Below are 17,880 nucleotides of genomic sequence, written 5' to 3' on the forward strand. Positions count from 1 at the left end.
ATGCAAGTGGGCTAGGAGGCTAGGGGGCTATGGGGATAGGAGGCAAGGGGTCTAGGAGGCTATGTGGCTAGGGGGCTAGGAGGCTAGGGGGCTAGGAGGCTAGGGGGAAAGGAGGCTAGGAGGCAATGGGGATAGGAGGCTAGGGGGATAGGAGGCTAGGGGGCTAGGAGGCTATATGGCTAGGAGACTAGGGGGCTAGGGGGCTAGGAGGCAAGGGGGCTAGGAGGCTAGGGGGCTAGGAGGCAAGGGGGCTAGTGGGCTAGGGCGGGTGTATTGTAGCTGTCAGACTAATTGGAGCCATGGAAGAGAGGTGGAGAACCATGCCTGATCCCAATGGTTACTGTGACGTCTGACACCAACGGTTACTGTGACGTCTGACACCAACGGTTACTGTGACGTCTGACACCAACGGTTACTGTGACGTCTGACACCAATGGTTACCGTGATGTCTGACAACAACGGTTACTGTGATGTCTGACACCAGCGGTTACCGTGACGTCTGACACCAACGGTTACTGTGACGTCTGACACCAACGGTTACTGTGACGTCTGACACCAACGGTTACTGTGACGTCTGACACCAACGGTTACTGTGACGTCTGCCACCAATGGTTACTGTGATGTCTGACACCAACGGTTACTGTGACGTCTGACACCAACGGTTACTGTGACGTCTGACACCAACGGTTACTGTGACGTCTGACACCAACGGTTACTGTGACGGGGTATAGTAGTAGTTGCCAGGCGCATTGGTTTGAGTGTGTCAAGAACTGAAACGTTGCTGGGTTTTTCACTCTCAACAGTTTCATGTGTGTATCAATGGTCCACCACCCACAGGACATCCAGCCAACTTGACTCAACTGAGGGAAGCATTGGAGTCAACATGGACCAACATCCCTGTGGACAGGTTCCGACACCTTGTAGAGTCCATGCCCCAGTGAATTGAGGCTGAGGGTAAAGGTGGTGGTGCAACTCAATATTAGGAAGGTATTCTTAATGTTTTGTAGACTCAGTGTATGCCCCACTATATACGAGCACAGAGGGACAAACTGACAGAGGATTTCATCCAGTGGCTTCCCCTACAATAACAGAGACGAGACCCATGTTATGTATCTACTCTGGCTGTGTGTGTGTGTCTCACTACACTGTCCTCTCTCCTCCTGGCAGACCACAGCAGTGGACTGGCAACCAATCAAGTGCTCCTGTTGACCCCTCTGCCTTTCTACACTAACAGGCCTGCCACCAGATGTGCCTTCAAAACACAGTCTCTTGCTCGCACAAACACACAAGCACATATGTACCCACACGCTCATGCACACGCTCATACGCACGCATGCGCACACACACACACGCATTGGCTTAAAGCAGTAAAAGGGAAACCAGAAGGAATTCCCTTATCCAGACTAAACAGAGGTTGCGTCCCAAATGACACCCTATTCCCTATATAGTGTTTTGTCAAAAGTAGCGCACTGCTATTTGGGACGCACACTGTAGTGTAGAAGACCATCAAAGGCTCTAACTACTCATATTAGAAGCAGCAGAGGCCCCTTAAACATTTCAGAATCATTTGGAACTCATTTGAAATCATGGTTATTTCTAACCCCCAGCGCCCCGAGACACACACACACACTTCACTCTCCCTCCAGCCCCTGTGGAGCAGATGTCGCCAGCAGCCTTGCTACTCCCAAGGCCACACACACAGACACACACAGAAGCACCATCTGGGACTAGAGCGTGTGTGTGTGTGTGTGTGTGTGTGTGTGTGTGTGTGTGTGTGTGTGTGTGTGTGTGTGTGTTGCAAGGCTGCTGGCAACATTTACTGTACATACTCTGTCTGTCTGTCTGTCTGTCTGTCTGTCTGTCTGTCTGTCTGTCTGTCTGTCTGTCTGTCTGTCTGTCTGTCTGTCTGTCTGTCTGTCTGTCTGTCTTTGCATGTGTGTGCTCAATTGGCTATGGAGGGAGTAGAATAGGGGGTTTACTATGGTGGTGTGTGCTGACGTTTGTTTGTGTGTGCTTGCTTGTTTTCCTACCCTCCACCCGGATAGGAACTCCCAGCTGTGGTTTGCCTGTAGCAGGTGGAACCCTCCAGAAAGCAACACACACCGTAGAGTGTTGCTTTGGTGTTGATATTTCACTTCCTTATGTTATCAAGTACATTTTGCCGAGACAAATTTGATTCTTTATGTTTTGAATCGCTCAGTGGGGTCTTTCTCTATCACATCGTTAACATCATATCCTAAAAGTCAGATGTCGTACCCTAATTACATCCCATAATAAGCAGCGAACTCTGCTGACAGAGCAGTGCAGCGTTATCGCCGAAAACGTTTCACATTTTGTGATGGTCGTCCACGGGTTGCAGATAGCAAGCTGAATTAAATGTTAAAGGTTGTGAAAATAAAACAGCTTTCGTTACGCTCAGTACTCCGGTGTTCATTTCACAAAGATACACTGGTTTTTGTGAGAAATCTCCGAAAAAGAAGAGGAACTTTGCATTAATATGAACATTGTATACTAAAATATGAAAACATGTCATGTCTCAAAATGGATATCCATTGATACCCATCTACCTCTATATTGTTTTATGTCCTCGGGATTTGAGAAGATGAGGCGTTCATTGGTAAGACTGTCTGGTATTCTTCCTTTTCGCACAGCATCCAGCCTAGCTGACGAGATGTTGCTTTCCTGATTTATGAGCACTTTTTTCCCCTGGCCACCATTAATTTAATTTTGACCCTCCTACAAGGAGGGATTGTGAGAGACACGAGGTTTGGACCATTGGTTATCTTAGCAGAGTATCCACACAATTAACATTATTTTACCCAGTGTTCGAAAGTTGCGTTTTTGATTGGACACCTTACCATCTCCTTACCATCTCCCATTCTAAATCTCATTTCATCTGCCAGACAGTAGAACTGATCACCTTCTATCTCTCCATCTCTCTTTCTCCTTCCCTCAGTCCCTCAGAAAAGGACACACGGCCATCTCACATCTCTAAAGTCGACAGCTCTCTCTCAACACATTACATACTAAATACACAAATGCCTCACATTTGTAATTAATTTGTGTTTGTCCATTAGTTTTGGTTAAATGAATTGGCGAGAGGGTCACCCAGGGCTGCATCCAGCCTACTCCCTATGTAGTTCACTACTTTTGTCCAGAACCCATTTTTATTGTTTTTAACCTTTATTTAACTAGGCAAGTCAGTTAAGAACAAATTCTTATTTACAATGAGGCCTACTCCGGCCAAACCTGGACGACGCTGAGCCAATTGTGCGCCACCCTATGGGACTCCCAATCAGGGCCGGTTGTGATACAGCCTGGAATCGAACTAGGGACTGTAGTGACGCCTCCAGCACTGAGATGCAGTGCCTTAGACCGCTGCGCCACTCAGATATGTTACACATACACTACAGTACATGACCAAAAGTATGTGGACACCTGCTCTTCTAACATCTCATTCCAAAATTATGTGCATTAATGTGGAGTTGGTAGCTCCTTTGCTATTATAACACACTCCACTCTTCTGGGAAGGCTTTCCACTAGATGTTGGAACATTGCTGCGGGAACTTGCTTCCATTCAACCACAAGAGCATTAGTGAGTTGAGCACTGATGTTAGGCGATTAGGCGTGGTTCATAGTCAGCGTTCCAATTTATCCCAAAAGTGTTTGATGGGGTTGAGGTCAGGGCTCTGTGCAGGCCAGTTAAGTTCTTCCACGCCGATCTCGACAAACCATTTCTGTATGGACCTAGCTTTGGGCACTGTCATGCTGAAACAGGAAAGGGCCTTCCCTAAACTGTTGGCACAAAGTTGGATAACGACAAATTCGTTAAAAAACAGCCCCAGACCATTATTCCTCCTCCACCAAACTTTACAGTTGGCACTATGCATTCGGGCAGGTAGCTTTCTGCTGGCTTCCGCCAAACCCAGATTCGTCCATCGGACTGCCAGATAGTGAAGCGTGATTCATCACTCCAGAGAACGTGTTTCCAATTCTCCTGAGTCCACTCCAGCCGACGCTTGGCAATGCGCATGGTGATCTTAGGCTTGTGTGCGGCTACTCGGCCATGGAAACCCATTTCATGAAGCTCCCAAAGAAACAGTTATTGTGCTGACGTTGCGTCCAGAGGCAGTTTAGAACTCGGTAGTGAGTGTTGCAACTGAGGACAGACATTGTCTGCGCTTTGTTGTCATTCAACAATAGACAACTTGTTTTAATGCACATCTTTCACTTGAGAAATACTGCACCAAACAGCTTAGTTAGATGTAAAATTACGCAACTAAGATCTCTGCAAAAGCAAAAAAATGTATGACAGATTTCTTGAGTTATCTTAGATGAATTCTGACTATTTTGAGGAAGTGTATACTGGCTGCGGCGCCTGAAGATGGACAATCAGTACTATTGCCACTTTTTATTTGTCAAGCGAAGGTCTTTTAAGGTTGTATGCAAGCACACTCGTTTGGTTCCCCAAGCCAAGTTCAGCTAGGTGCCAGCAGTACTGAAGCATGCGGAAGCCTTAAGGCAGACAGCATGTGTATGTGTCTGTGTGTTAATTAAATTCACAGCTCAGCTAACTGGAGCAGGTCTGAGCAAACCATAGGGCCTAGCACAGAACCTCTCTCCCTCTCTCTCTCCCTAGGGTTTCTACTGCTGCACATGTTTTCAATTAGAGAAAGGGGATGGAGGGAGAAAGGGAGAGAGAGATAGGGAGAGAGAGAAAGACAGAGAGAGAGACAGAGAGAGAGAGAGAGAGAGAGAGAGACAGCGAGAAAGACAGAGAGAGAGACAGAGAGAGACAGAGAGAGAAAGAGAGGGAGAGAGAGACAGAAAGAGGGAGAGAGAGAGAAAGAGAGAGAGAGAAAGAAAGAGCAGCTGTGGCAACAAATAACAGTAAAGAAGGTGTGAGTTGGTGCATGTACAGATATACACTGAGTGTACACATATTGAAAGAGGATTGACTGAGTTATACACAGTGTAGGTAGATATGAGTTATACACAGTCTAGGTAGATATGAATTATACACAGTCTAGGTAGATATGAGTTATACACAGTCTAGGTAGATATGAATTATACACAGTGTAGGTAGATATGAATTATACACAGTGTAGGTAGATATGAGTTATACACAGTGTAGGTAGATATGAGTTATACACAGTGTAGGTAGATATGAGTTATACACAGTGTAGGTAGATATGAGTTATACACAGTCTAGGTAGATATGAGTTATACACAGTGTGGGTAGGTATGAATTATACACATTGTGGGTAGATATGAGTGCAATGTGTTCTGTGCTGCTGAAAAGTGGAGCAGGTTTGAATTGGTGTCGCCTATGAACAAGTATACAATTATACATATAACACATATTGAAAGAGGAATAATGTAGTTAAACAGGTAGATTATATAAAACATATATGAGTTATATACAGTAGGTGGATATGAGTTATTTACAGTAGGGAGATATGAGTTATATACAGTAGGGGGATATGAGTTATATACAGTAGGGGGATATGAGTTATATACAGTAGGGGGATATGAGTTATATACAGTAGGGAGATATGAGTTATATACAGTAGGGATATATGAGTTATATACAGTAGGGAGATATGGGTTATATACAGTAGGGAGATATGAGTTATATACAGTAGGGAGATATGAGTTATATACAGTAGGGAGATATGAGTTATATACAGTAGGGAGATATGAGTTATATACAGTAGGGGGATATGAGTTATTTACAGTAGGGAGATATGAGTTATATACAGTAGGGGGATATGAGTTATATACAGTAGGGAGATATGAGTTATATACAGTAGGGGGATATGAGTTATTTACAGTAGGGAGATATGAGTTATATACAGTAGGGGGATATGAGTTATATACAGTAAGGAGATATGAGTTATATACAGTAGAGGGATATGAGTTATATACAGTAGGGGGATATGAGTTATATACAGTAGGGAGATATGAGTTATATACAGTAGGGGGATATGAGTTATTTACAGTAGGGAGATATGAGTTATATACAGTAGGGGGATATGAGTTATATACAGTAGGGAGATATGAGTTATATACAGTAGGGGGATATGAGTTATATACAGTAAGGAGATATGAGTTATATACAGTAGGGGGATATGAGTTATATACAGTAGGGGGATATGAGTTATATACAGTAGGGAGATATGAGTTATATACAGTAGGGGGATATGAGTTATATACAGTAAGGAGATATGAGTTATATACAGTAGAGGGATATGAGTTATATACAGTAGGGGGATATGAGTTATATACAGTAGGGAGATATGAGTGTAATGTGTTCTAACCATGGTAAGGAAACTGCACTCCATCGTGTTCATGTTTTATCTTCCTCTCCTGCACACTGGCCAAATGGTGCTGCACTGTAGGTGGAGAAGGAGAGGGTTAACAATGAGAGATATAGAGAGATACGAAGGGTAGAGAACGAGAGGGAGAGAGGGGGTGAGGAAGGGAGAGCGCGAGAGAGAGTGGGGGAGAAAGAGAGAGAGAGAGAGAGAGAGAGGCAGAGAGAGAGCGAGGCAGAGAGAGAGAGGGGGAGAAAGAGAGAGAGAGAGAAAGAGAGAGCGAGAGAGAGAGGCAGAGAGAGAGAGCGAGGCAGAGAGAGAGCGAAAGAGCGAGAGAGAGAGAAACAGAGCGAGGGGGCAGTTTAAGATTTTTAAGACAGTAGTTGATGTAGTGATCGATCATGGATAACATTGTGGTAAAGTTAGTTCATGGTTACTGTACTGCATTGTTGCTTACTTATCAGGTGACGGTCAACATGGTGTGAGCTTGGGGATGGGGAATGAAGGTCTCCACCTGGTTACAGGTGGGAAGAAGAGGTTATGGAGTCAGTTCTGGTCTCAAATCAGTCTTAGGGAGACGGAGCGTGTGAAAGGTCTCCACTAGTATTGATGAATAGGTGGAATGTCACTTCTGGTCTCGAATCAATTTAAATAGAGGCAGGAGCAAAGAGGTGTTCTGGGAAGTTATGAAGTCAGTTTCAAATCAGTTTAGAAGAGACAGGCTCTTATCCAAGATCCACACTAGCGCACCAATTAGAATGAAGCGCTGGGCAAGCTTTCTAAGTGGTATGCTAGTGAGGATGATCTTGCCAGTGTGGATTTTGGAACAGTGAGTGACAAGTGAGAAGGAAAGAGGTGTTTTGAGGAGGGGTGTTTAGAGTTAGGTGTTTTGGGGAGGGGTGTTTAGAGTTAGGTGTTTTGGGGAGGGGTGTTTAGAGTTAGGTGTTTTGGGGAGGGGTGTTTAGAGTTAGGTGTTTTGGGGAGGGGTGTTTAGAGTTAGGTGTTTTGGGGAGGGGTGTTTAGAGTTAGGTGTTTTGAAGAACAGTGTGTTGTGGTGAGTTTGGGGAGAAGAGTTCGGTAAGAATGGTCCAGGGGTCGGGGTACAGGTATAAGGGTAAAGGTAGAGTTTGGGGGCTAGGGGGAGTGTCCTACCTGCATCCATGTCGTTGGGCCAGCCGCTGGACTGGGAGGAGCCTGCGGCTGGGGAGCGTCCGGGGTAGAAGACGTCGTCCGTGGGGCTCTCCAGCTCACTGTCGTCTAACGACTTCCTCTTGTTAGAGCTGCGGAGAGGAAGAGGGGAGAGAGGAGTCAAGAATGGCTCCCTATTCCCTATGTAGTACACTAGGGCCCTGGCCTAAAGTAGTGCACTATTGGACCGGAGTCTAGTCGAATGGTCAACACTTGCTTCCCCCTGCGGCAGGCATCCAGTTCGATCCCTGAATGAGCCCTGCACATTTCTGCTTCCACTTCTGTCTCCCACTACTGTCTCCCTGCTCCTGTCTCCCACTTCTGTCTCCCTGCTCCTGTCTACCACTACTGTCTCCCTGCTCCTGTCTCCCACTTCTGTCTCCCTGCTCCTGTCTACCACTACTGTCTCCCTGCTCCTGTCTCCCACTTCTGTCTCCCTGCTCCTGTCTACCACTACTGTCTCCCTGCTCCTGTCTACCACTACTGTCTCCCTGCTCCTGTCTCCCACTTCTGTCTCCCTGCTCCTGTCTACCACTACTGTCTCCCTGCTCCTGTCTCCCACTTCTGTCTCCCACTTCTGTCTCCGTGCTCCTGTCTACCACTACTGTCTCCCTGCTCCTGTCTCCCACTTCTGTCTCCCTGCTCCTGTCTCGCACTTCTGTCTCCCTGCTCCTGTCTTCCACTACTGACTCCCTGCTCCTGTCTCCCAATTCTGTCTCCCACTACTGTCTCCCTGCACCTGTCTCCCACTTCTGTCTCCCTGCTCCTGTCTCCCTGCAGCCTTTATTTAACCAGGGAAGTCACATTGAGAGTTCAGGCAGAGGAAGAGGACAGCAGGATGAGAACAGTAGAAATGGACAGGAAGGAGAGGGTTGAAAACAGACACAGAGGTAAACCTAAAAGGCTGATGTGGGTGAGAGTACGTTTAAGGATATGAGATGTGAGCACAGGACCTTTTCTGAGTTTGTTTTAAGTATAGTCGGCAGGACAGTGTGTGTGTGTGTGTGTGTCAGAATAACTACCTCCGTGGAAGGTTTGCGTACAGCTCGACCTCAGACCTACAGTGCCAGAGAAGACAGAAAGAGAGAGAGAGGTGGAGAGAAGGATAGGGGGGGGAAAGGAGAGAGCATCACACATTTATAAGACCAGAAAGACAGAGAGACACAACGAGAGAGAAGAAAGAGATGGAACTCTCAGAGATGGAATGGACCAGAACACTCATAACGGTTATCAACTGAGGCAGTCTACAATGTCCCACATACATACTATCGAGTACAGCCTGTAGATATCAGACCTGGGTTCAAACTGTATTTGTTTTCATTCATCAAATACTATTTGAACCCAGGTCTGGTGGAGGAGCAGCTCTTTTCAATTAGGAACCTTTGAGTGGGTGGAACCTGTGTGACCGCTAAGCTGTTTGTTTCACCTAGGAACCATAGAGTGGAGGGAACTTAATTTAAGTGAGACCTACATGTACCTGGTGGAAGGGGGGGATGCGAGGGAGCGTCGCCCCAGAGCCACCTGGTTGATGTTGTAGTAGCCAGGACTCTCCAGGTCAGCCAGGGAGAAGTTAGGACCAGACGCTGTGGCTACAGGAGCTGGGAGAACACAGGAACAGGAGGAGGAGGAGGAGGAGACATTTAGAAGACAGTAAATCAGCATTTGGATTGTGGAATTTGAAGAACAAATGGCCAGCCAAGAGAACATTGGAAGAGCATGGAGAGAAAAACCGAGGGATAAGAGAGACAGAGTGAGAAGAAAGAGAAGGTGAGTGAGTGTGTGTGAGAGAGAGATAGATAGAGCTATTGATATAGATAGATAGATAGATAGATAGATAGATAGATAGATAGATAGATAGATAGATAGATAGAGCTATAGATAGAGGTATAGATAAAGAGATTGATAGAGAGAGAGATAGAAAAATAGAGACAGATAAATAGAGCTATACATAGAGATAGATAGCTATAGATGGAGAAAGATAGAGCTATATATATTAATAGATAGACAGAGCTATAGATAGAGATAGATAGAGCTATACATAGAGATAGATATATATAGATAGAGCTATATATAGAGCTATATATAGATCTAGATCGATAGATAGAGATATATAGATAGAGAGGGAGAATGAATGAAAAAGCTATACAGAGATAGAGCATTAGATAGAGATAGATAGAGATATATAGATAGAGATATAGAGCTATAGCTAGAGAGAGATAGAGCTATAGAGAGAGAGAAATAGAACTATAGATAGAGATATAGAGCTATAGATGGAGAGAGATAGAGAGAGTTATATATAGAGATAGATAGAGCTATAGAGAGATATAGAGCTATAGATAGAGAAAGATAGAGCTATAGATATAGCTATAGATAGAGAGAGAGAGAGAGAGAGAGAGAGAGAGAGCGAGAGAGCTATAGATTGAGCTAGAGCTATAGATAGGTTGAGCTATAGATAGAGAGAGCTATAGATATAGAGAGATAGAGCTATAGATAGAGATAGATAGAGCTATAGATAGAGAGAGCTATAGATAGAGCTATAGATAGAGAGAGAGAGAGAGAGAGAGAGAGCGAGAGAGAGCTATAGATTGAGCTAGAGCTATAGATAGATTGAGCTATAGATAGAGATATATTGAGCTATAGATAGAGATAGATAGAGCTATAGATAGAGAGAGAGACCTATAGATAGAACTATAGATAGAGATAGATTGAGCTATAGATAGAGATAGATTGAGCTATAGATAGAGATAGATAGAGCTATAGATAGAGAGAGAGACCTATAGATAGAACTATAGATAGAGATAGATTGAGCTATAGATAGAGAGAGAGAGAGCTATAGATAGAGAGAGAGAGAGCTATAAATAGAGCTATAGATAGAGATAGATTGAGCTATAGATAGAAAGGATAAGAGAGGGGTAGATACTCACTCTGTGACACCCTGACGAGCTCAGCCACGTTCCACACTCCTGAGGTGACGAAGCAGTCCTGGAAACTCAGGTGCCCTGCAGAGGAGAGAGAGGAAGTGTTAGGATGAGTGTGTGTGTGTGTGTGTGTGTGTGTGTGTGTGTGTGTGTGTGTGTGTGTGTGTGTGTGTGTGTGTTCTCTTACCATTGGGCGGTGGCTTGATGTCTGTGTCTCCTTGTTGGCTGGAGCTGTCTGATTGTCCAGATTCTAGAAGAGAAGAGAAGAGAGGGATTTAGCTTGGCTGTGGTGGAAGGGAGAAGGTGTTGGAACCCCTCTGAACTTCAGTCATAGACTATACTGACAGATGGGACATTTGAGAAGAGTAGGGAGATTGCTTCACTAAGGGTCAAGGAGGGTGTCTGTATACAGTGTTTATTTGTATATATCAATGTCACAGAATGTTCTCAATGTTCCTAACCCCCCCCCCCCCCCCCCCCCCCCCCCCACAACTCCTCTCTCAAGGTGTTCAGATTTACTGTTTGTGTGTGTGTGTGTGTTTAAGGTGTTCTGTTTATGCAGCCTAAAACCCTGCCAGCAAGGAGGTATTAAGTGAGATTAAGAAGAGGGATATGATTGCGCTGGTAGATGGTGCGCGCACACACACACACACAGGGCTGACCAGGGAGGGGATTTAAGGCTAAGTGTGGTAAAGGTGACGGAAACTCAGTGGCCTTTAGATATTGACAGAGGCAGCAGTGGCACACACACACACACACACACACACACACACACACACACACAGACACACACACACACAGCTGTCACACTCTTATTACTGCTCTTGGCATTGGTAGGCCGTAGAAGCCAGGGACTAGAGTAGAGATTACAGCCACAAGGGAGAGGTTGTTACAGGGGAAGTCTTCCAGTAAAGACTCCCTAACCTCCAGCATGTGTCATTACAGGATAACTGATCCATTAGAACAAAGTGGAGAACCAAGGCTGACACAGAGAAAGTACTATTGGTGATTGCTGTGTGTTTCTTTGTTTATGCACTGTGTGCTATCTGGCATGTGTGTGTGGTTTGTGGTCTATGTCCATGCACAGAATGTAGTCTATGTATAATTAAGCAATAAGGCCCGAGGGGGTGTTCTTCTGCACACTGCAGAGTGCCTGGATACAGCCCTTAGCCAAAAAAACAAGGTTCCTTATTGCTATTAGAAACTGGCTACCAACATAATTAGAACAGTAAAAAGAAATGTTTTGTCATACCCATGGTACAGTATATGGTCTGATATACCACGGCTGTCAGCTAATCAGCATTCAGGGCACGAACCAAGCATGAGTGTATGTTTCTGAATGACGGAGTGCGTGTGTATGCATGTACAGTAGCAGTGGCGTGGGCATGACATCTGCAGGTCCACAGCCAGGCCTAACTAACGGAGGTGTTTATCTGTCGCATGTAGGTGATAACAGAGCAGGGGAGGACTGATGCCAACACGCATAGACACATACACAAAGATGCACAAACACACACCAAGCACGCATACACACCACCCGCACGCACACAATCACACACACACAGCACAGCCTCGCCACACTAAGCCATAAGATTAGCTAGTAGAAACAAAAAACAGACCTGTCTCACTGCTTGCTAATGCTGAGAGAGGAGAGGGAGAGAGAGGTGCAGAGAAAGTGAGGAACAGAGGGAGAGAGAGAGAGAGCAAGAGAGGGCGAAAGAAAGAGCGAAGTAGAGAGACAGAGCGATAGGGGGAGAGAAAGAGAACAGGAAGGAAAGAAAAGGAGAGGAGAAGAGGTTTGGGACAGAGAGAGAGAGAAGGCGAGAGAGGGAGAGAAACAGAAAGAGAGGAATAGAAAGCTCCTTTTTCCTCCCTTCTGCAGACTCTCTCCCTCTCTTATCTTTTCTCTCTCGCTGCTCCTGGCAGCCATCTTATGGCTTGGCAGCCATTTTAGCATTGGCGGTAGCGAAGCATTCCAGCTAGCTGACGCCCCTCACACACAACCGTGCGCGCACACACACACACACACACACACACACACACACACACACACACACACACACACACACACACACTCAAAGTAAACATATACGTTGGCCAACGAAAACTGTTAAGAAAGAAAACAGCGTCCACTGAACTTTCTTCCTGTTGTGTTTCGCCTCTTGAATCTATAATAAGAAGCACTGACTCTCCAACACGGTACGTACAGAGCATTGTGTGTGTGTGTGTGTGTGTGTGTCAGAGATACAATCCAATGGAAAGCAGTTGGTGTTAAAGAGGTTTAACTGAATAAACACAGTAAACAGAACCCTCAACCCAATCAGGGTTTCTGGAATGATACAAATTGATTCAACAGATTCTCCTCAGTCAATCCCCATGTACTTTGATGTGAGTGATTTGTAGGCTAGTGATTAGCACCACTTGGACCTGCTCCTTGGCCCAGATACAGGTGTGATTGAAGAAGCATGCGTGACAGAGAGAGCTTCTGTTCCTATCAGAGATGATAAGAGATATCAGGACAGTCAACTCTACAGGCCCACGGACAACCCCCATTTAACAGCACCCCCAGTGCTCTAGAACAACACTCTCGAACCCCACTCTGGTGAAGTGGTCACACTGACCGTCACAGCACAGCTGATTGGACGTCTCTGGTAGCTTTAGCCATGGCTAGTCTTTCCCTGCTATAACTCCTGGTGAACTCTGATTCAGTACCACTTATGTGAACCTCTATGTCACTACAGAGAAGGAACTGCCTGCTGGTTATCACCCCGACGCCAGCTGCAGGCACTGAGGCAGCCAGCCCCCCCGGCCTCCCCCACAGTGTGTGTGTGTCTCTGTCTCTCCCCCATCCTCCCCCCCCCCAGCATCCTAGACACACTTCCAGACCTCTTATCTGTACTCCACAGCCCCCCAAGCCCTCCCCAGAAACCCAAATCATGCCCCTGCAGCTCGCCTAACATTCTTTACTCCTACCCCCTGAAACCCCACAGCCTAACGCACAACACCTCCAAGGTCCAAAATGATTGGCACCCTTGATAAAGATGAGCAAGAAAGTATGTATAAAATAAATAATTATTAAATTGTATGCAATTTTTTACTAATACATTTGCTCAGAGAAAGACATTCTATTTAACAAGTAATACAAAAAAAAATCACAAAAGGATAGGTGTCAAAGTTATTGTCACTCCAGCTGTCAATACTCCGCCACCCTCCCCTTGTGAGAATAATGTCACAGTCTTTTTCTAAAATGTTTTATGAGATTGGATAACACATTGGGATCTTAGACCATTCCTCCATTCAGACGGAATCTTTCCAGATCCTTGATATCCTTTGTCTGCGCATATGAACTGCCCTCTTTAATTCAATGGGGTGCCATTGCAAAATGTTGATTTTGTGGTCAATTAACCATTTCTTTGTGGATTTTGATGTGTACTTGGGGTTATTGTCTTGCTGGGAGATCCACTTGCGGCCAAGTTTTAGCCTCCAGGCAGAGGCAACCAGGTTTTGGGCTAAAATGTCTCGGTACTTGTTCTTGGTACAAAGTTCATGATGCCGTTGACCTTAACAAGGACACCAGGACCAGTGGACGCAAAATAGCCTTCCTGTATCCTTCCTGTTTGGCCCTGTCCGGGGGTGTCCTAGGATGGAGCCACAGTGTCTCCTGACCCCTCCTGTCTTAGCCTCCAGTATTTATGCTGCAGTAGTTTATGTGTCGGGGGGCTGGGGTCAGTTTGTTATATCTGGAGTACTTCTCCTGTCCTATTGGGGCGGCAGGGTAGCCTAGTGGTTAGAGCGTTGAACTAGTAACCGGAAGGTTGTGAGTTCAAACCCCCGAGCTGGCAAGGTACAAATCTGTCGTTCTGCCCCTGAACAGGCAGTTAACCCACTGTTCCCAGGCCGTCATTGAAAATAAGAATTTGTTCTTAACTGACTTGCCTGGTTAAATAAAGGTAAAATAAAAATAAATTCGGTGTCCTGTGTGAATCTAAGTGTGCGTTCTCTAATTCTCTCCTTCTCTCTTTCTTTCTCTCTCTCGGAGGACCTGAGCCCTAGGACCATGCCCCAGGACTACCTGACATGATGACTCCTTGCTGTCCCCAGTCCACCTGGCCGTGCTGCTGCTCCAGTTTCAACTGTTCTGCCTTATAATTATTCGACCATGCTGGTCATTTATGAACATTTGAACATCTTGGCCATGTTCTGTTATAATTTCCACCCGGCACAGCCAGAAGAGGACTGGCCACCCCACATAGCCTGGTTCCTCTCTAGGTTTCTTCCTAGGTTTTGGCCTTTCTAGGGAGTTTTTCCTAGCCACCGTGCTTCTTGCTGCATTGCTTGCTGTTTGGGGTTTTAGGCTGGGTTTCTGTACAGCACTTTGAGATATCAGCTGATGTACGAAGGGCTATATAAATACATTTGATTTGATTTGATTTGATAACAAAGATCCACCACCATATTTTACAGTAGCTATGAGGGTCTTTTCTGCATATGCATCATTATTTTGACCTCAAACCCACCACTGGTGTGCGTGGCCAAAGAGTACTATTTTCATGTCATCTGACCATGACATCAGTTTCATCCCAAGCGCCTCTACCTTTTAGTAAATCTGGCAAGTGTCTTCACTTTTATCTCTCCTTGTCCAAGTCTGTTCTCCAATGTAACCTGCCTACATGACTATCGCCCTGTAGCACATCTGTAATTATGAAGTGCTTTGAAAGGCTGATCATCATCCCAGACACCCTAGACCCACTCCAGTTCGCATACTGCCCCAACAGATCCACAGATGCAGTTGAACTTCACACTGCCCTGTCCCACCTGGACAAGGGGGGAAATAACTATGGGAGAATGCTGTCCACAGACTCCGGCTCAGCGTTCAACACCATTGTCCCCTCCAAGCTCATCACCAAGCTAGGGACCCTGGGACTGAACCCCCCCCCCCCCCCCCCTCTGCAACTGGATCCTGGACTTCCTGATGGGCCAGCCCCAGGTGGTGAGAGTAAGCCATGCTGACCCTCAACACAGGGGCCCCTCAGGGGTGTGTGCTTAATCCTGTCCTGTATTCCCTGTTCACCCAAGACTGCGTGGTGACGATGGAGGTAGGCCTGATCACAGACAGCGATGAAGCAGCCTACAGGGAGGAGGTCAGAGACTTAGCAGTGTGGTGCCAGGACAATAACCTGTCCCTTAACTTCAGTAAGACCAATGAGCTGATTGTGCACTATAAGGAGAAATAGGGGGAGCACCATCCACATTGACAGGGCTGTTGTGGAGCGGGCCGAGAGCTGCAAGTTCCTTGGCATCCACATCACTAAGGACTTAAAATGGTCCACATACACCCGCACAGTTGTGAAGAGGGCACGGCAGAGCCTCTTCCCACTCAGGAGGCTCAAAAGATTTTGCATGGGACCTTGGTTCCTTAAAATATTCTGCAGCTGCACCATTGAGAGAATCTTGAATGGCTGCATCACTGCTTGGTATGGCAAATGCACCGCCCTCGACCGCAAATGCACTACAGAGGGTGGTGAGGACAGCCCAGTACATCACTGGGGCAGAGCTCCCTGTCATCCAGGACCTCTATATCAGGCAGTGTCAGAGGAAGGCCCGGAAACTTTCCAAAGACTCCAGCCACTCAAGCCATAGACTGTTCACGCTGGACCAACAGGTTCCCAGACAGCTTCTTCCCCCAAGCCATAAGACTGTTCACGCTGGACCAACAGGTTCCCAGACAGCTTCTTCCCCCAAGCCATAAGACTGCGCGTGTGACAAATACAATATCATTTTTATTTTGACATGGAGGTGGCATCTAATTGTAGATTTGGTGACCAGAAGTTGGGGCCAATTTCTGGAATTCTCCAACTGTGGCGCTTGGAGACAAGAAACACATGCATCCTCTACCAGGCAAGTTTACCACTGTTCCAGTGGTTTTGAACTTCTTCATTGTTGCCCTAATAGTGGTAAGTGGTCTTTTTTATTTTTCATTTATCAATGCTTTGGTACCCATTGCCTGATTTATTAAGGTCAACAACCATTTGTCTCTTTTCATTTGTGAGTTCTTTGCCTTTTCCCATGGTGGTGGATGACAAAGGGCTTTTACATAAGTGTTACCTCATATTTATACCCCAGTGAAACAGGAAGCCATGGAAAGCCATTACAGTTCCTTAAACTGAGATTTATTGGAAGAGGTAGAGTGTAAATGCAGATTTAATTTTGTTTGTTTTATTTATTTAAAAACAGTATTTTCTGCTCATCTTTATCAAGGGTGCCAATCATTTTGGACCTGACTACATACACAGCCGCCCACAGCTATAGGAATAAATTCCTCCAGTTTCTCCAAATCCCCAATAGTCCATTTACACAATCACAATCCTGTACGGCTCCTCCCCAAATTCCCCCAATGGAGTTTCATGAAGCCTGATGTAAAGCAGGCATCCCTAGACCCAAACAATCACAGTCCCATATTCCCACCAGTCCCCACAAACCCTGACAGTCCCATGGCTTTAGACACCGACAGTCTTGTATATCTCCTCCCTCCCAATTCCCCCATCAAAGCCCCATGACACACACATCAGCAGCCATCCCCACAGCCCGCCCCATATCTCAATATTATTCCCACCACAGCCCCTGTGAAATCCCACAGCCCCACCACAACCATTATACAGTAAGCCTTCATGGCCTTAACATACCCCCCACTATGTCTGCTCTTTTGTCTCTCTCCTTCCTAACTCTCTCTCACTCACTCTCTCTCCTCCCTTAACCCTGACTTCCCCAACCTTCCTCTCCTCCCTCTGTGGTTCCTCTCTCCCCCTCCTCTCCTCCCTCTGTGGTTCCTCTCTCCCTCTCCTCTCCTCCCTCTGTGGTTCCTCTCTCCCTCTCCTCCCTCTGTGGTTCCTCTCTCCCTCTCCTCTCCTCCCTCTGTGGTTCCTCTCTCCCTCTCCTCTCCTCCCTCTGTGGTTCCTCTCTCCCCCTCCTCTCTTCCCTCTGTGGTTCCTCTCTCCCTCTCCTCCCTCTGTGGTTCCTCTCTCCCTCTCCTCTCCTCCCTCTGTGGTTCCTCTCTCCCTCTCCTCTCCTCCCTCTGTGGTTCCTCTCTCCCCCTCCTCTCCTCCCTCTCATCTCCTCCCTCTGTGGTTCCTCTCTCTCTCCACTCCTCTGCTCCTTCTCTCATCAGTCTCTCCATTTTGCCCTCCCTCTGCACTCTCGTCTCCTCCCTAACCTCTGTCCCCTCCTCTCTCCCCTAACCTCTGTCCCCTCCTCTTTTCCCTAACCTCTGTCCCCTCCTCTCTTCCCTAACCTCTGTCCCCTCCCCTCCTCTCTCCCCTAACCTCTGTCCCCTCCTCTTTTCCCTAACCTCTGTCCCCTCCTCTCTTCCCTAACCTCTGTCCCCTCCCCTCCTCTCTTCCCTAACTTTCACTTTCATACAACTCTCCTCCTTCTCTCCCCCCCCCTCTCCTCCTCTGTGG

General features: G+C 46.4%; 1 protein-coding gene across 21 annotated transcripts in view; it reads right to left on the reverse strand.

Annotated features, from left to right (window-relative positions):
- Positions 1 to 17,880, reverse strand: part of LOC110485647 (nuclear factor 1 X-type) — a 175,121-nt gene that overhangs the window by 19,224 nt on the left and 138,017 nt on the right. For 7 of the 21 annotated variants that reach the window (XM_036940275.1, XM_036940280.1, XM_036940263.1 and 4 more), the window contains 7 exons: positions 10,611 to 10,673; positions 10,430 to 10,504; positions 8,977 to 9,103; positions 8,528 to 8,563; positions 7,470 to 7,597; positions 6,775 to 6,831; positions 6,321 to 6,395 (listed from right to left, as the gene is read on the reverse strand). In XM_036940275.1, coding sequence (XP_036796170.1) covers positions 6,321 to 6,395; positions 6,775 to 6,831; positions 7,470 to 7,597; positions 8,528 to 8,563; positions 8,977 to 9,103; positions 10,430 to 10,504; positions 10,611 to 10,673 — 561 coding nt within the window. The remainder of the gene's footprint in view (positions 1 to 6,320; positions 6,396 to 6,774; positions 6,832 to 7,469; positions 7,598 to 8,527; positions 8,564 to 8,976; positions 9,104 to 10,429; positions 10,505 to 10,610; positions 10,674 to 17,880) is intronic. The other 14 variants (XM_036940284.1, XM_036940279.1, XM_036940283.1 and 11 more) reach the window with 7 other exon arrangements.

The sequence above is a fragment of the Oncorhynchus mykiss genome, chromosome 13 (assembly GCF_013265735.2).
Source record: "Oncorhynchus mykiss isolate Arlee chromosome 13, USDA_OmykA_1.1, whole genome shotgun sequence".
Taxonomy (NCBI): domain Eukaryota; kingdom Metazoa; phylum Chordata; class Actinopteri; order Salmoniformes; family Salmonidae; genus Oncorhynchus; species Oncorhynchus mykiss.